Below are 20,421 nucleotides of genomic sequence, written 5' to 3'. Positions count from 1 at the left end.
CGTGCATGCATGCAGGGCTTGGAGGGTTAATCCTACACTGGTCCAGAATGATGAGCACTATTAGCCAGAGGCCAAGCCCAGGATCTGGCACAGCCAAGGCTGGGGGGAAGGGCCACCATCTATCTATCTATCTATCTATCTAAATATCTATCTATCTATCCATCTATCTATCTATCTATCTATCTATCTATCTATCTATCTATCTATCTATCTATCTATCTATCTATCTATCTATCTATCTATCTATCTATCTATCTATCTATCTATCTATCTATCTATCTATCTATCTATCTATCTATCTATCTATCTATCTAAATATCTATCTATCTATCTATCTATCTATCTATCTATCTATCTATCTATCTATCTATCTATCTATCTATCTATCTATCTATCTATCTATCTATCTATCTATCTCTCTCTCTCTCTCTCTCTCTCTCTCTCTCTCTATCTATCTATCTCTCTCTCTCTCTCTCTATCTATCTATCTATCTATCTATCTATCTATCTATCTATCTATCTATCTTCCTCTCTACATTCCCATCTGTCTCTTAAGATAGTACTTTATTAATACTAAAGGGGTGAAATTAAGGAATTTCGTAGTTTTATCATATCATCACCACCGCGTAAATGATCATTAAAGCTGCATCCTCTCAGGTTTCACATACTATACGCTGCATGCTTTGTCAATATAAACTCTCTAATTATAGCCGCAGGATGTGGAGTATTACACTGTAATTACACTGTTATTTAAAAAAGCATCATACGGAGCAACAAGACGCATACTTGTTCCAATATTGCCATGGCTGTTGAACTAATGCAATTTCCTCTTCTCCTCTTCCCTCCCTCGCTCCCTGTTCTCCGTCTCGCAGCGGCACCAGATGGTGAGGAACCCACTACACCAGGTGGGACAGTTTTCCGTGCTTGGTAAACGAGTGTGTGAGAGAGAGAGGGGGGGGGAGAGAGCGAGAGAGAGAGAGAGAGAGAGAGAGAGAGACAACAAAAGAACACTGTCCTCCATTGAAATTGTTCCCCTTTTGTTTTTACCTTGCTCTCACGCATGCAGAAAGCACTCCCAAATGTGACTCCCTTCCACACTTTTTGTTTCCCCCTCCCTCATCCCTCTCTTTTCCATCCTCCGTCGTCTCAATTCACTCAACCTCCCGTGTTGATTGTCGGGTGACGCCCGGTCCGCAGCACGTCCACACACTCAGCCCTCACACACACACCTCCTACTTCGCTTTGCTTTGGAGTCAAAAATATACAAAGATTATACAAAAATACACAGAATATACAAAATGTCACGTCACACTAATATCTGGGTTCAGAGATCCCTCAACACATCTCAGCATTCATTCACTCATTCATCCGTTCATTCATTCCAATTCATTCATTCATTTATTCATTCGTATTCATTGATTCATTCATTCATCCGTTCATTCATTATAATTCATTCATTCGCTGTTATTCATTCATTCATGTCCTCATTCATTCTTATTCATTCTACATTCAAATTTCTTTCTTTGAATTTATTTATTTATTTTCTTGTGATTATTATTTATTCACTTGTTTATTTATTTTCTGGTAATTATTTATTTATTGTTTATTTTCTGGGATGAATTCATGTTTATATTCTGTGAATTCAGAATATTCTGTGATTTATTTTCATTTTTTTTTCTTTTTGTTTTCCACAAATTGTTGTTTTTGTTCTTAATTATATGAAACAATCTACACCCATTAATCCGTTTCTCTCTACTTTGCAAAAAACACTCACTTAGTACCACTTATTATTCATTTACCCATTTATTTTCATTCATTCATTCATTCATTTATTCATTCATTCATTCAATCATTCAGAGTCATTGTTCATTCATTCTTATTGATTGATTGATTGATTGATTGATTGATTGATTAATTAATTCATTCATTTATTTAGTTATTTAATATCTTATTATTTTTTGATTATTTGAAACAATCTACACCCCAATCCATTTCTCTCTACTTTGCAAAAAAAAACGCTCACTCAGTACCACTTATTATTAAATTATTCTCAATTTTCAGACTTGGTTAATGGCGAAACAGAGCAGGGCAAAAACGTGCTTCCTGTTTTAATGTCGGGCATGTTTTATGCTCGTACGTGTTTTTAAAAATCCATCAGCGTTCAAAGCGGAGTGATGCAACTGCACTTTGATCAGCGTTTAAAAACGCGGCACTTACCTCGGAGCGGGACGACGTCACGCTACAGAACGCTATAAGTGCATCTCCATTAGCGTTAGCATTCTGGATGCATATGGACGTACGTCACTCTCGCTGGACATTAGAGAATTTGGTGCTTTCAGCTGTGGAAAACGGTGTCTCTACCATAAACGATCACATCTGAATCCTCGAAAATCCCGGTTCAGTGCATGTGCCATCTGAAAAATTATTTAATTTCAAGGAATTATTTGAACAAGAACATAATCATTATGACGACACGCCGGTGGGAAAGGGCCACAAAAGATGACTCGAGTTATTAAAAAAAAATGAAAAGTTATGTTCCAAACCAGGACGTGTTATTGAATTACACCCCTCTTTGATCTTGAAAACTGCATTTTGTACTTGTGTTTTTTTTTTTGTATATTTTTCCCTTTAACCCAAACTCCTGCTGAAGATGAAAATCATAAATTGCTTGGGGCTCACGCTGCTCTGACATTTGCTTTCCCTCCTTTAATTTGATTTTTACATTTTTCCTTGGCATATTACGTACAAACACACACGCACGCACGCACTCACACACACACACACACACGCACACACACACACACACACACACACACGCACACAGAGGATTCCTGCTGGGTTTGACCAGCGTCCACTGACCTGGAAGTGGCCGTGCAGTGGAATTAGGGCAGGGTGACGTAAAGGGTTAAAATGACTTGTGACATCCATCAAAAAATGCGAGTTATTCCAGATACGCAGAAGCAGCGTGCTGGTGTAATTCTTTACACATGCAGTATAGAGGCAGTTATATTATTTGATGCTATTTCAAAACATGCAATTTCATATTAGTAACATTTTTAGTAGTATTTTTTTGGTATTTATTTATTGTATTTCATTTTCGGTATCATGTTTTACAGCAACAATACACAACATATAAGGAGTTACTGTGTATATGAAACAAGAGCTGGCGTCCAGCTAGTTAGCCTCTGTAGTTGCTGGGCAGGCAATGCAAACATAACTCAACAACAAAATGCGTCCAACCCAGTGCAGTACAAAACACAGTAGAATATACTAAGAAATCACAGCAGTTTAAAGTATTACCCTTTCTCTATAAATGTTAGCCATGTGAGCCACTCTTAAGTGACAACGTGCTTGTGTTGATTTAGGCCAGACCTTTAAATTTGACAGTATATTTATATATATATATATATATATATATATATATATATAATTTTTTTTTAATGTAAAAAATGATATTATTTAGATATTATGCAATATCTAAAGTGCATTTTCATTGATTTACAGGATGTCTCAGCATATTTTTTATATTTTTTCCTATATTATATATACTGTATTGCCATTTATTACTTCTTATTCACTACTTACTTCCTTTTTATGACTTTACTTTTTCTATTTCCTATTTTATCACACCAATATTCTACTTGAGGAGGCGACCCCACAGGGCCACATTGTAATGTGTCATATTGAGGTGAGGAGGTCCGTCAGTGAAACAAAAAAGGACAAAATTGGTCCGAGGCGGGGTCGAGTTTCTCACAAACATTTATTTTATCCAACTTTCAATTTCATTTCATGCATGCCAGCCAACTTCTTATTTGTCTTTAAAGAAAAAAAGCTCTGGGTAAATAATTGGTTGTGTTAAGGTATTAGGCGTAAGCTTATGATTGTGTTTGGGGAGTTTAAGGCTGGTAACGACCAGGCAAACGGCTCCAAGACGCCGTTTACCGCATTAGAAAATGAAAAAAAGGTGAGTGAGTCGAGTCCATTAAATCCTGTCGAACGTGCCTCAAACCGCTCATGTCCGAAACGCTTCCTATCAGAGCTTGATTGGCAGAACTCCTCACCTCATTATAATATGGCCCGATTCTGTCACCTTCTCAAATATGATTTAGGAAAAATGGGAAAATACCAAATAGGAACACAACGAACCCTATCCTAATTCATCCTATAAATTGATCACATTTTCAACAAAAAAGGCTGTAAAAAGGAAATTATTAAAAAAACAAAAGAAATGGACGTATGAATGAATCACTTTTACATACAGTAAGTGTGTTTTTATGTATATATCTATCTGGATCTCATTATTTGACAAGTTTGCCGACCCCAGGATGAATTTTCTCTGCATAAAATGGGGATGAAATGGAATGCTCCATCTTGAATGCACTGGCTCCGTTCAGTCATTATTCAACAAAATGCTGTGCTCACATGCAGGCTCTCGAAATATCCTCACCATGCTATTTCTGAAAAAAAAAAAAAAAAAACGAGACGCATCTACACTGGCCAATTGAGCTCCCATTTAATCCAATCTTTACTGTACATTCAATCTCTAAAATTCACATTTATTTCTCGAATAAGGGGGTGTGGGCGTTGGGAGGGGGAGGGGGGGGGTGGTAGAGAGCAGCTTGCCAAAACAATTTAGCTTTTGTCTACTTGCTCAGTCATGTGTGCTAAAAGCTTTTTTCCCTCCCCTCCCTTGCATATAATGACCATCTCGCCAAATGGGAAAGTTTGTCCAGTTTGATGGTTTTTTTTGGGGTGGGGTTTTTCTGAGTAAAGTCCACGCTTGCCATACATATTTCATGCACGTAATCGAAGGGAAACTTTTGCCGCTAATGTAGATATGTTCGGTAAGTGCTGGCGGTCTAGGCGTTGGATACCACGACACATTCACATTCACAGAGACATGGATGCTCTTCTGTTTGGGGTGTGTTCCACTGCGTTAACATGTAAAAAACCATGCATCGCCTACGTGCATTAAGAGAGCAGTAGCCCTGCATGGCTTTCAATGGGAAACCGTGGAGGCGCTACACGGACTTTTTGTCTGTGGTTACAAATCCAAAACAACTGGACTGTAACCACTTTTGTCCGACTGTGAAGGGGTAGAAGCAAGAAAAGAACATCGCTCCATTAGCTCTGCAAAATAGCTGCCATTCGCAATTGTGCTAAATGCCGTTAGAGGGTGCGATCAGACCCACCGGCAGCAATATTCAAGTTTAACCAAGTTTAACCAAGTTTAACCAAGTTTAACGGTTGCCCACTTTTTAGGCCATTTCCAACACTCCTAAGCAGGCTGGTTGCTTAGCTGCCAAATAGCATGGTATGCCTTGGCGTCTGTTTAGAAATATACCTATCGGTTTATCTATTGATCAAACTCATTTATGAAATGATGCTAAGGCAGGAGAAAAACTTGAAAAGACGCAAGGACCACCGGAGAACATGTCCCAGAACCCCGTCAGCAGAATGCTCAATTAGAACTCAATGAGAACTCGACGGCCGGAGAAGTTGGGAGGGGCTTTGCTTGACATGAAGATAAGAAAATAAAAATAAAAAAAACTGTGAAATGTAAACTCAAAAAGTGTGTCACACAAGGTCATTCATTGACAGTACCCGTAGGTTTTCAGTGACCAGGGCTTTTATTTACCCCAACTGCAGAGGGAAGCAGGCTCTTATATCCAAAACCAAAGCAAAACTCTCACTCTGAATGTTAAAGCAAGCTTCAGCCTGGGTGCCGTGCTCCTCCAAAAGAAATTCATCCAAAACAAAGTTACATTATATTTTTCTGTTCGGAGACGCGGGACGCACAGTGGACCAGAGATCGCTCTCTCTCCATTACGCAACCCACTGCCCTGATCCAAGGCGGAACGTCCCTTAGTTGGGTTTCAAATGTTCCTTTCATACAAGAAGAAACGAACAAAAAAAACCAAATAGATCTAAAATAACAACACGGATAAACCGACACGGGGCGTGCGGTGCGCTTGGCGCGTGGCGCGTGGCGCTGGAGGAGTAAGGAAAGGAAAACAAACACACTGACTCAGATTCGGCCTTGTTTACCGGTTCATATTTGGGGAGATACGGTGAATATATAAAACATGCCCCGAATGTTGCAGCTCCGGAAAACCAAACAAGCTCGTAGACCCGGGAAAAGGAGGAGGTTGAGTGGCCCGGAAAGGGAGGTTGAAGTGAGAGAGTGCGAGTAATTTCTACATTTCTGCTAAACTCCCCCCGACCTGCTGGTTAGGGTTGTTTATTTCTGTCTCAAAAACACTCTGATGCCTCCGAATCAAAGTGTAGGCCTATAAGCGTTGCATGTCCCTGTTAGCAGGTAGAAAGCTTTGACCCGAATAAGTCTTAATATTGCCTTTGGCTTCTTTCCTTTGAAATGTTTTGTTTTTTGGAGTCATATGAGTCTGCTCGGCTGCCTTACTTTGAATCAAAGGTTTGGCCGGACAATCGTCCTTTTGATGGGACAGAAAGGTTGGAGTTGACCGGGCATCGCTAAGTGGAACCGAATGATTCACGGTGAAGCTCGTCAGGAATCCTCGAAGCGGTCGGAGACGCTCTTTGTCTGATTGACTTAGGGCTTATTAGGTTTGGAGTTATCGGGTTTTGTTTTTTTTTGTTTTTTTCAAGTACTCGCTTTGGCATCTCCCGCAAACTTCGGAAAGAGGGGAGAAGCGTCTACCGATGAGACATTTTTTTATGACAAGGTCGCGGTTCTGACATTTCCGTGGTATTTGGTCCCCAACTAGGCATGTCTCCTCCGCCATCCTTCACCCGTCTGGAGGATCTTCCCTCAGCGACACTTATCTTTTGCACAATCGCACCGATGTGAAATGTATTTGACATTTTCCACCTTAAAGCAGCCATGTATTGTGGGATTCCCTAATACTCTTCAGACTCTTAAGAGCATTTGTCTCGGAACCGGTCAAGGGCTCGGAGCATATTTTAAATGGATGTGAGGTTGAGGTTGAGGATTAGGGGAAGATGGAATATAAAGCATACCACCGTGCAGCCATTTGCTGTAAATCATGTCCATTGAAGCATGCTGGGGGAACACTGGAATAGAAGCGCTGTGGTGACATCCTTCATCAGAGGACTCGATGTACGTGTGAAAAAAGACATCATATCAAAATTAATGACTTGTTTTGAAACAAAACGAACATCATTTAGGCCAACTCATACTTCATGCCATGAGGTAGGGTACATACTAGTGATGAAAGGATTGACTCTTTGTTTTTTTCAGATTCCGTTTTGTGATGAGTCACTCAGTGAAAAGAGTCGTCTCATTTTCGACTCCGTTTTCTTTTGATTCAGATGGTTTAATGCGCGGCGAGCGGGAGAAGACTTCCTGGAGGATAAGCAAGAGAGGAGAGAGAGGAGTTGTGAATGGAATTCTCACAAGAATTATCCAATTGTGTCACAATCATTTATTTTGGTCTCATGCAACGTGTCAATCGGTCACATTCAATATGAATTACGCCAAATGCCTTGGACAGTAATTTAGTCCTCGGTAATTATTTTCCGTTTGTGTCAAAGATACGCTCTTTTGCCAGAGTGTCTCCAGACTCCTGAGTAATTTAAAATATTTGTTCGCCGAGAACAAATATTTTGCATCTTGCATCACTAGTACATACAGTACAATCATTTCAACCAGAGTGTGTACAGTAAATGGCTTAGTGCACTGGTTTGTATATCTATTTACTAAATGGTGTTATTCCTGGCCTGATCTGTTCTTTAACGTCCTGCTACATAAATGTCAGGAAATTGGATTCAAACGCTCACATTGAACTACATTGTTTTGGATCATACTGTTGCCATAGCATTCACAATTTTGTTATTGGGTTATCCATTGAATTCGTGCTCATGTTCTGCACTTTGGCCCGTTAAGGGTTGTGTGATGGTCAAAGTGGGTGGGTGGTTTGCTGTATGTAACCCACAGTGACAGATCCATTGATGGCTGGGAGGACGAAATGGTGGACTAAACGACCTCTTCCTATTACTGCAAATGATTGGTTCACCCCGAAAGGGAATAAATGGTGGAACTGGAACCGGCTCTTCTCCTTTCTACTGCCAATGGTCAGTCCATCCCTATGCCCTGGACCAGCTTGACTGACTAGGCATTGTTGCAGGTCTTTATCTTCAGACCGAGGCGCAGTCATCCCAATCAAGGAGGGATTGAAATGCAAAGTGCTGACTGACCTTGTTCTGACTGCGCCAGACCGTCATTCAGCCGTGTCTTTTTGGGGATACCAATAATATTTCTCCAGTTCCTTTGTTTGACTTTGCCAGTGGAGAAAATATCTTGAAAAGCTGAGTGAAAGTGAAAGGCTGGCGGTGTATTAAGCATATTTTCCTTTTGGCCCTGATGGATGTCTCATTGGACGCGGCACACAGCTGACTATACCTTTAGCTTTCTGAACATGAACATGTTGTCCCCTATCTCCCCTGAGATCTGGTGGCATAATTTGTGCCCTTTCACGCCTTCCCGAAATGCCAAGCCTGGGTGAGTGACCGTTGAGCAAACACAGGGTGATTTTCTGTGTTAAGTGCTGGTCAGGGGGGCTTTGGCCGCTGATTGATTGGTCTGGTAAAGAAATCACCAAACTCCTGCTGGATGGAGCACAGTGTCAAAACAATCAGAGCCTGGAGCAGAGGGCTGCCATTCACTAAGACATAACCCCCTTTACACCTGCCCCATTTTCACATGCATGTCACACACACACACACACACACATACACACACACACACACACACACACACGCACACACACACATGCACACACGCACGCACGCCCGCACGCCCGCACGCCCAAGAAAAATATCACAGTATAAGACATGAGATCTGTGTGTGTGTGTGTGTGTGTGTGTGTGTGTGTGTGTGTGTGTGTGTGTGTGTGTATTTAAACAAACACTCCTATTTCTATTCAGTCATTGTGAATGCATTGCTTTACTTGTGCTTTTATTTAATGGGTAAAAACAAATTGGAGTTTTCAACAATTTCCAATTAGCTGCATAATACTGAAAAACAATGCCCGGGAAAAATAGAATTATGCTTTTTGCAATGAATAAAGCATATTTTTTAATGAAGCTTGCTTTGTTTTTCCCTCTCTATTTGCATTAAATGATGTACTGTCCATTGCTTAAAGTGCAGTTAGGTATTCTCCTAAATCACATTTTGTATATTCTGTATATATTTTGATATTTTAGTTTTTTATTTCGCTATTTTTTTATATTGTGCATTTTTCCTTTTTTTTTTTTACAGCAATGCACCAATCCTCACCATGACAAATTTGTAAAAGATGGAATATATCTGTCATATTACACAATTGCCATTGTGTTAAAAAGCATTATATAGAGGAAATTCTTGACCAAAGGGATTTGTATATTGAGTTTACATCCTGGGTGTTTTGGGTTTATTCTCACATCTACACTAATTATGTTCATTTTTTTTTATTCCTAATGAAGACTCAACTATTTTTATTTATTTTTTTAGTTTTTGTAGAGATATTCAATTAACTTCTGTTTTGACAGAAGTGTTATTGTGGTGGCACCATCTGTTTTGGGAAGGTGGCTCCATTCTTGGTCGATGTCCCTCAGGATCTGGCATTTAAAACACAGAGGCTGCTTCCTTTACTTCGGTATATTCTGAGTTTTTAAACAGTGTTATGAGGAAATCAATTGGTGTAGAAATTAAGTTTTTTTTATTGTAAAAACTGTAAAAAAGTATTGTCCATGATACATATCCATGTACATTTTATGGCATTGCGAAGTACATCGTTAAACATGGTATTTCCTGGTTTGAATTTGGAGGTAGAGGATCATCTTCTCACAGTCTCAAGAATTGAGAAACTATTTTGATAGCTTACGCCTGTGGATTTGTTTAATTGTGTTAAATACGTGATAAGGATGAAAATTAAGTTTCACATAAAAAGGGTAACAACAAAATGAAACTCTGTTTCATTCACGCATATACAGTGTATATATATATATATATATATATATATATATATATATATATATATAAATATATGTCATTAATATGCAACAAAGTGTTTTTGTGATATGTGATATGTGGTTCATTTGCAGTGGGATATGTGGTTATATTTTGTTTACTCCAGAGATCGGTTGACATATTTTTAAGCCGCTATCAACAGATAACAAATAATTACATTTTAATTTGAACATTTTTTAATAATATATATTTTATAACTCATTAATTCATGACAATGGGAAAGTGTTCACGGTCTTCACACAATCTGAATCTCAAAAAGGTTTGGCAACAATAAACATAACCGTATAGCCTATATCATTTTTACCAACCATTTCGCTATTTCTTACCCTCCTTTTCGTCATTAACGTGCTCTGGATTAAACACCTCCTTTAAAATTCCTATGGCGCCCCCACACCAAGCATTGATAAGCTTCCCTGTAGTGTTTATTAGTATTTTGTTTCCATTATGTTGTTACCCGCACCCTCTACACACACACATACACGCTTTAGATTGACACAGTGAAAGATGCGTTTGACTCTTAATGTAATAACGCAATAATGTCATTATGTAATAATGTAAAAATTTAACAACATAATAATATAATAATGTAATAATGTAATTATTGTCATAATGGCATAACGTAATAATGTAATAACATAATAATGTAATGTAGTAATGTTATGTAATTATGTTGTTACAAATTAATGTAATAATATTATAATGTAATAATGTAGTGACAAAATAATGGAATAATGTGATAATGTCAAACACGTAATAATGCAATAACATAATCATGTAATTACGTAATAATGTTCTAATGTAATAACTTAATAATGTAATAACGTAATCATATAGTAATGTAATAACGTACGCTACGCTGTTAAATTCAACAACCAACACTTGTACTGCTTGGATCTTCATTTGTTACCGTGACTAAAATACAACATGATCGTCTCTTCTCCCTCTGGAGATGTTTTTTTTCTTTTGTTGTCGCCTTTCAACTCAAATAAGGTAGAATTCCTGTCGCTACGCAATATAGCCGTCAGCAGGTTGGCTGTGGAGAGAAAAGGTACACGGTACCATTGCACCGTCCTTTTGCATTAATCCAGCTCCCCGGAGAGATCTTTTTTTTAGTCCAATCTCCACCCGCAAAGTTTTGACAGCCCCGTACAGCTCCATGTTTAAAATATGAGGCAGCTATTGGCAGAGCCTAAATTATGAATCCAATAACCCTGCATCAAGACCCTAACATTTACATTTGGCACTGTGCCGGAACTTTTACATTTGGGCAACAAAATATCTTGCTGTGTCATACTAGTTTTCATAGCACTTTGTTGTTTGCCGAACTTTGTGGTCGTCTTTGTTCCCTAAGAGCAAATGTTATAATCCTATGTTTTTCAACCACTGTTGGAATAATTGCAATTCCACATAAAACGCATTGCCTGGTGCGGAGTCCTGTGTGGTCCAACCGGCAGTGCAGCAGTGCCCTCGCCTTCAAAAGTAGCCGTAATAGCAAACTTTTGAATTAGGCCTTGTGGTTCATGAACACGCATGAAGATTCAGCAACTGGATTGCTTATTTCTCACCTCAAATTTGTTCAGAAACATTTTAAGGTGGACTGATGAGGTGAAATCAGTGAAAGTTTACATACTTCCTACAATGGGCTCACAGAACTGGGGCAAACAGTTGCTGAGTGGGCGTGGGGAGCAACAGCATTTTTTATTTAAAGCGACAGCCATTGAAACAGAGCCTCAGCAATAGGAGGAGAATAGAGGCATGTTATAATGGCTAGAAGGCATAATCTGAGCGTTATTTTCAGCAAAAAACTTCAAAGACATGTTTTGGGGACCTCAGAGACCTTTATAACTTGTTGAGAAGGAGCATAATAGGTCCCCTGTTAAGGATTTGTTCACTTTGAACTAATAATTTGCTTGTCTTGAGGTACCTACTACTATTAGTAGGTCATAATAATAGGCACAGTTCAATGTGTTTGGGACATTTTTATTGGCTTTTTCATTGTTAAAAGTGTGCTGTGGGAGAAAGCAGGTCGTGGTTAGAAGGGAAAATTAGTGGGAAGACGAGGAGTTGGTACAGAAATAAACTTTCCAGTTATTAATCATCTTCTGTTCCACCCGAAAAAATCCTGGTGTGATTTTGTTTTCCATTTTGTTTGCTCAGTTTACACCCCTAAGGCTATGGCTGACATGGTGTTGCAAGAGCTCAAGAATGTGTGCACGCCCGACAAATGAGAAGCGTAATAATGATGAATAGAAATTTGCAGAATGCAACGTGTGCTCGGCCCCTATGAATATGCATTTCCATGCAAATTAAGTTCAATCAGGAGAGACGCGATTCAAGTGCAATGATAATTTATTTATAATGAAAGACAAATTATGTTGCTGTTGACCTCCTCACCAGTGAATAAGAAGTTTAATGACTGGGAATTTTTCTGGGGAATATAAAAAAAACCCCAATTCTAGTAAGAATCAATTTGACAACCCAATACAACCCAACCCAATTAATTATTATTAAGTCCATAGTGGACAGTACGGGTGTTGTAACTGGCCTAGCTTTTGTATGTCTGATTTGATAACTATGTGGTCGGCACATAATATTTTACATATACAGCCTTAGATTTTTTTTTATTAATATTTTATCCAGTTTTATCCCTCAAAGTTCATCCCTGTTTTCATGTAGTATGTAGGTAGGTTTCAGCCTTTTTCTTGGAACTGGCTCCATTGCCCCATCAGAGGTTTGATGCAAGTATTTCGGGAAAATCCACCATCTGTATGATGGAGCAAAAACTCCTACCATACACACCCATATAGATTTTCATGTTTGTGAAAAATATTTTATAATGAGCTTTACATAGCACTCTTGATTTTCACTTTCAAGATTTATGTTATTTTCAGCTTATTTTCATTAATTAGTTATATTTTGGTTTATTGTATATTGCCAAATTGTTCTGTCTTCTAGTTGCTTTTTAGATTGACTGTATATTGACATTTTCTATTTTTTGCAGATTCTTAAGTTTATGGCATATGGCCATTTTATCTACTTTTAATGATATTACTTTATTATTCTGCTGCTACAGTATCTATCTATCCATCTATCTATCCATCTATCCATCTATCTATCCATCTATCCATCTATCTATCTATCTATCTACTTATCTATTTATCTATCTATCTATCTAGAGCTACTATCAGAATTAAATTGGATACACTTCTACAACTCCACCAATGCTCTTCACAATAAATGGGTAAATGGTATTTTACACGGTAATCCCAGTGATCCGTGTCTATGTGTGTGTGCGGCTGTTTTATTTTTTCCTCCAACTCTCTGCCTATTAGCCTGGCTGCATCCTGAGCGGCTACAGCAGGTATAGTGGTGGCTGTGCTCCCTGCTTAGTGGCCCTTCCTTGCGGGGACATATTTAATGATTCCTGCATCGCCCGGGGCTCGACCTCTGCCTCACACAGACCCAACACCACTGACACCTTGATTTCCTGTCACCGCCAATTCGCCCTGTCAACACACATTTCACTGCTGCACAGCCTCAGTGTGTCGGGCATTATCTGTTTGGTTTATTTAGTCTGATTTGTACATTCGCCGACGATGACTTTGTAATCATGGTGAGGATGAGCCAGAACCAGCGGTCAGAAAAGTACCTAGTCCTTTTAACAAATGAATAAAACGAAATCCATAAAAACTCAATAAACACAGCAATACACATAATTACAGAAATAATGAATCGCAGCACAATCATTAATACATATTTCCACCTTTAGAAGTTTTTCTTCCTTGTTTTTCTGACAGAGAAGTCCTTAATTGTTGGTAAAATCCAATTTGCTCAAAATATCACTTTTAATAGACTTCAGAGACAGGTGATTCAATCTGTTTTGGCCCATTGTGGATCTCAGTGTATTTTTAGCAAGTCCCAGTTTTGAAAAATAACTCTCCCTGCTGGCATTCGTTACAGACAAAGTCATGAATAGTCAGAGTGCTATATCAACATTTGGAAACACTGACTGGAGTTTCCTTCCTCTTATGCGTTGCAGCAGTGACCTTGCTGAGGTATCCTTGTTTTCTTTAATGAATTCTCCACAAAATCTTTATTCTAGATCTCCTGCATATTTGGAGATTAGCAAATGTCTGCCGAATATCTTTGTAGGAGTGATACCTTCGATCCAGTTCCACAAGGAGTCCATCTATGACGGCGATAAAAACTGGTGTTTTGAACTTGTCCCGGCCTGATCGCCTACAGTCAGGTTCAGTGGATTCAACCAAATTGACCCTTTGAACCTGGTCACATGACATGTCAAATGGCCCACACATTTTCCCAATCAGCTGCTTAATTTTTTTTAAGTTTCTTATGGGTCAATAGGGGTCAAGGTTTTTTTTCTGAAGCTAATTTAAATAGTTAAAAATAGTCTGGCCAGTACGGGGCCTGTGCACACGCAGCTGAGGCTAGCCTGTGAATTAAAATGCAACTGAGTTCAGTAACAAAGTACCTGTATTTAGTTACTTTCCAACACTGACTGGCCCGGATTCAGCTGAGTCGGGGCAGCTGGGCAGCCGCGGGAAGGAAGCCATGCTGCTGTCTAAAGCCGCGGCTTAACCATGCCCCTTGGTCAGCCACATACCCCCACTACCCGACTTAGGCCGGGGAGCGGTCCAGCCAACAGCCAACTCTGCCCCCGCCCCAGGCGCCCATCTGTGCCGCCGGCCTATGGACCAGCCGAAAGTTAAAGGACTGGAGAGCCAGGTACCACTGGGTGATCTGAGAGTTTGTGTCCTTCATGTGGTGGAGCCACTGCAATTGGGAAAGCACGCCCCAGGAGGTAATAGCAGAGCAAACTGATGGCCCACTTGATTGCCAGACGCTCCTTCTCCACTGTGCTGTACCTCAACTCCCGCTCTGAAAGCTTGCGGCTGAGGTACAGCACCAGCACTTGGTCCCCTCCAACTCCTGGCACAAGACCGCACCCAGCCCTATGTCCGACGCGTTGGTCTGCAGACAGAAAGGGAGAGAGAAGTTAGGGTTTAACAGCACTGCCCCCCCACAGAGGGCTGACTTTACCTTTGCAAACGCCTGCTGGCACTTCTCTGACCACTGGACCAGATCTGGAGGACCCTTTTGAGTTCAGTCAGACAAGGAGCTGGTTAACTCCAAAAAGTCGGATACAAACCCCCTATAGTAGCCGGGCCAGCCCCAAGAACTGCTTCACCTCCTTCTTGGGTCTTGGGTTGTGGATCTTGGCATGTTCGCAACCACAGCAGTTTTATCAAGCTGGGGTCGGACCGGACCTTCCCCCAAGTGGTACCCCAGATACTGCACCTTCCCCCGTCCCATGGCACACTTCTGTCGCTGATTTTGTCATCTAGGTAGGCCATCTAATGCTACATGTGGACACAGGACGTGGTGCATGAGTCTCTGAAAGGTGGCTGGTGCACTGAACAGCCCAAACGGAAGTGTGCAAAAGTGCTATGTACAACCCAAACGGAGTGGAGAACGCTGACTTTTCCTTGGACTCCTGAGACAAGGGAATCTGTTCGTAGCCCTTGGTTAAATCCAGTGTCGTGAAAAAAGGAGCTGTATCTAACCGGTCGAGAAGTTCGTCGACTCGAGGCATCAGGTAGGCACCGAACTTTGATACCGCGTTCACCCTTCGGTTGTCTACACAGAACCGGACCGACCCATTGGGCTTACTCACCAGCACAATGGGGCTAGACCAATTACTCATGGACTCCTCTATCACCTCCATGTCCAGCAAGGCCTCTAATTCCACCTGCATGATCTTGAGTTTATGTTCAGGCAGGCGATATGGCCGAGAACCCACCTTCACGCTGGGGTCATCCACACAAGGGGGTCTATAAGGGACATGAGGCCTAACAGGGAGAAGAAAACATCGGAGAAGCAATGCTAGCATGTGGCCACATCTGCCCTCTGGGACAGAGAGATGGTTACTAAGGGTATGATCGGCCAGACCTCCGGCCCCAACTCATCCCGCTCAATGACTGCCGTGGCCAGAGCCACAGACACCCCCTCCCTCCATTCTTTTAAGAGGTTCAGGTGATATATCTGTGTCGCCCCCTGCCAGTTTTCTTTTATTAGGTCTAGCACCCCCTGGGGTCTCCTGCCAAAGAGGAGTTCAAAGGAAGAAAATCCTGTGGAGGCCTGGGGAACCAACTACTTTTCCCAATTACGGCTCTCGTCGTGAACGAAGTTGAGAATCATGTTTTTCAGTGTTTTATTAAAGCGCTCTACCAGACCGTTGGTGTGGGAATGGTAAACGCTGGTCTGAATTGAGTGGACACCCAGCAACTCGTAAAGTTCCTGAAGTGTATGTGACATAAAGGTAGTGCCCTGGTCAGTCAGGATTTCCTGTGTCACACTATGGCCGTAATACCCATGTGCACTGTGGTCTAATGGCTCGATGAGGTCAATACCGAGTCTTTCAAATGGGACTTCGACGTGGGTGAGGGGCCTCAACGCCACTATTGGCGTAGCCAGAGGGTTGACCAACTGGCACTCAGGACACGCGGCAAACCATTTTCCCCCATTTATCTGCCCAAATGCCCGGCCAATAGAAGCGGGCCATTATATGCTATCGTGTTTTATCGTGACTGAGGTGAATGGCCATCGGGTTACAGTGAGCCTCCGGGAAGAGCATTTCCCAGCGGCTCTTCAGGACCAACAATTAGGTTATTTCCTCTCCTGTCTGAGTGTGAATCTTTAATATGGGTGAGTGAGCGCAGCGACTTGGCGCATCAATATGCCATCAATCTACCCCCTCAAAGGGCCCATGTAGGGTATCGTCCCGCGACTGCTCCAGCGGAAAAACGTCCATAGGAAAGGTCGAGGAGAGGTCGGTGAGAACCTACTCAGGATTCTGAGAAAAGGGACAGCAGGAGATGCGGGGACAGCGTCCCGCGGCACCACAGGACGCAGCTGGTAGACATCCGCCCGGGCCAGCGGGAGAGCGTCCCGAGACACCTGTGGATGCGGCGGAGCCCTGGTGTCAGGATGGGCTGGGCGCCCTTTGAATCTTGTGTGGGTCCTGGAGTCGAAAGCAGAGGCCCCCCAGACATCCCCCTCCAGGGCGTCGGGCCAGGCTAGGGACCAGGTGAAGCCTGTGTGCGACCTGGGGCCGTACGCAGGCCTGGTCCTCTGGCCGGCTCCCGGTTGGTGGCGGCAGGCCAGCAGTCAGTCGCGGCATGCTCTTGGGAGCTCATGCTGGTGAGGGCACGCTCCAACTGGCAAGTCCTGCTCCTCCTCCAGGTCTGCAAGGTGCTTCTGCAGCCAGTGGATCAGCTCCGTGCCGGCTTTCACTCCGCACCTTGCCCCAAATCGGACCAAACCGCGCCGCGCGGCACTGATTCAGCCAAATCGGGGTAGCCACAAGTTAACTAGTAAACTAGTGTCAGAAGAATCGGTTCGGCTCTGAGTTGTGAATTCCTTCACAACTGAAAGAGACATTTAAAAGATCTTTCTTGCATCACTACAATAGTCCGCCAAGTGTGGTTTCTATGAATGTGGCACAATTTTTAATGTATTGTTTCACTTTTTTCTTTTTGCATGCAGGCCCCTGCCACCCTAACCCGTGCCACAACAGAGGGTTGTGTGAGATCAGCGAAACCTACAGAGGAGACACCTTCATCGGGTATGTCTGCAAGTGTCCTCCAGGCTTCACTGGGATCCACTGCCAGCACAGTAAGTCCAATCCTCTTTTGCATTATTTACTTTAGTCGTGTGTTCTTCTGATCCAGCTTAAGATATTCAAAAATAAATCCAAGATAGATGGACTGTGATATAGACATGTGATAATTTTTTTGCTCAAATGAAGCTTATCTCATATATTCCCTTGATACAAATAACAACCTTGTGTACGACTGACATGAAAGAGTGAGTTCAGCAGAATGATAAGAAGTTTGGTGGAGGGAAAGAAAGTGCTGAAGCCGCTTTCCTTCACGCTCTTAATAAAGATGTAGTGCCAGGAGGTTTGCTAAGCTAACTGGGAGGTTACTATATAGTATTAAATCAAGACGGTTGTTCTCACTGCAATGCTACCCCCTCCACACCTCATCTCCTTAACATTTTAGCCATAAATAATTGCTGTGAGCATTTTTCAATGGGAAAAACAACACATTCAACATTCCACATTAATGGAATGTACGGTCTCTTAATGGTCTCTAACTACCGTATATTCTTATTTCAATATGACTTGAAGCTCCATTTACTAAAGCTTATAATGTTCATGGGTGCAAAAATAAATATAACGAAACAAAATATAACTAAACCAAACAATAACTAAAATAAATAAATAAATTATTATTATTATTATTATTATTATTATTATTATTAATAATAATAATAATAATAGTAATAATAGATATACTTGCAGACTGACCTCTAGGACTGGATTTTTAGGCAATTGGACAATTGCTTCTTTAATGTCTTAGACCACTGTCGGCATCTGGAACAATAACAAAAACAAACTTTGTAATTACTTTGCACAACAATAATGATAAATACATGTAATTTTATAAACATAATAAATACATGTTAGTTGCAAATACGATTTCATTGTATTTTTTAATAATCTACAAATTCAGTTTCATAGATTACTTGTCTCTATTGCAATGCAGACAACATTAATGGAACTCTAACATTTATTTGGCATGAGAATGATTATGGAAGAATTTGTCAATAATTAACACCTTCTGCATTTTCATTTAAGTTTGCTAGGTTTAGCTGTAGGGAACTGTTGCATGAAGTTTCTGAAAAACAACCGTTTATTTTTTACTTTAAAACAAACCTTGTCATTGTTATAACCTTTTGTGTGTAAGGACATGTGCAGTCTCAGTGATGGTAGGTGATGTGTCTTGTGTGCATCAATTATGATGTATTTACGCAGGTTTACGTATTTACGGAGGTTTACGAAAGTAATCGAACTTTTGTAATTTTAGTGGTGAATTCTTTCTTGGAATTACATTTTGAATAAGTTACATTTCCATGAAATACGAAAAACGTTGTGGTAATTCTGAGAGTAATTTCCCCATCACGGTTTCTGTTTTTCCGACACCTCACTGGAGACTCGACGTGACCTAGTCGTGGAGTTTTTGTGGGGGAGGTGGAGTTATGTGGACTACTGTTTTCCTATTTATCATGAATCAGGGAAAGTAATGGGGACCAAAGAAATAAAATATCAATTGAACAGATCCACAGACTACCGGGTAAGAAGGTACATAAATACACACACACACACACACACACACACACACACCTAGTTTGTAATTTCTAACCAAAACAGAGCGATGGAGTCTACACCGTATACTGGACACACTGGTGCTTATGTACATTCGGAATCATAACCTGCACATTTATAGTAAATAGTATGTTGACGTCATAAAGCGTCTTACTGTAAATCTCATCTCATTCATTTTGTTTTTCAACAGTGGTGTGTTGGTCGAGCATGACCACATGAATACTGGGCTAAAATTTTGTCGGTTTTTCACTAATTGCTGCTCTGTATGTGGCTCGATTTTGATGGAACTCAAACCACAAAATTTTTGTGACATACCGGTTCAAACGACACCGCAACCGTGTTCCTAGCTGATGTCATTGTTGTGTTCCAGATACTTTAAGCCGGGTTTTACATATTTTGGCGAATTAGACCGCGTCTGTGATTTGGGTCAAATTTGAATATAGAATATATTTTTTTTAATCCACAATAAACTAGACTATGAGCAAGTACACAAGCATCAGTATGTGATTTTTTTTATTTATCAGAATAACAAAGATCAAATATAAATTTCAAAACATTCACATTCTTCTTTCATTCACATTTGCATTCCCAGTCTTTACCAAATCTTAGCAGCTCCCAGGATTTGTAAACAGTGTGTAATGTTGTTTTTTCGTTCTAAATGACCCTAATCCTGCTGCATGGTATATAGGGCAACCCCTCCCGTTCTTCCTGGATAAGGGTTGGTACAGCACAGCAACACTTACTGCAGGTATGCCAGAAGGAATGAAAAGGGGGGTTATAGTGTATATTATGCAGGACATTATACCGTATTTATGTGTGTGTGTATGTGTACGTGTATATGAACGCATCTAATTAGCAATCAAATACACACATATGGGAAAAATAATCAAATTAACAATGATATTGTTATCATATCATCATCAATTAGTTTGTTGATGTGACAAGTAATACATTTTCACATTTGGATGGTGAGGGAAATCTTGATTTAAATCCAAGTTTTAATTGATGAAGAATAATTTATTAGGGATAATGTGTGGCCAGCCGGTCGTTATCGCAAAATAACCCCCTGACAATGTGATCAGGCCACCACACTGAAGGGGGTTATTTGCAATAATGACCGGCTGACTGCACATTATCAGGCTTATTACAGTGCCTACTTACTG

General features: G+C 40.7%; 1 protein-coding gene across 1 annotated transcript in view; it reads left to right on the top strand.

Annotated features, from left to right (window-relative positions):
* LOC307232379 (EGF-like repeat and discoidin I-like domain-containing protein 3) overlaps positions 1–20,421 on the top strand; it is a gene marked incomplete at its 3' end in the record, with an annotated part of 120,773 nt that overhangs the window by 28,287 nt on the left and 72,065 nt on the right. The window contains exons 2-3 of the mRNA XM_080003369.1: positions 872–904; positions 17,575–17,703. Coding sequence (XP_079859495.1) covers positions 872–904; positions 17,575–17,703 — 162 coding nt within the window. The remainder of the gene's footprint in view (positions 1–871; positions 905–17,574; positions 17,704–20,421) is intronic.

Source organism: Zeus faber, assembly GCF_960531495.2.
Source record: "Zeus faber genome assembly, chromosome: 7".
Classification (NCBI taxonomy): Eukaryota; Metazoa; Chordata; class Actinopteri; order Zeiformes; family Zeidae; genus Zeus; species Zeus faber.
This window is presented reverse-complemented; position numbering and strand designations above follow the sequence as displayed.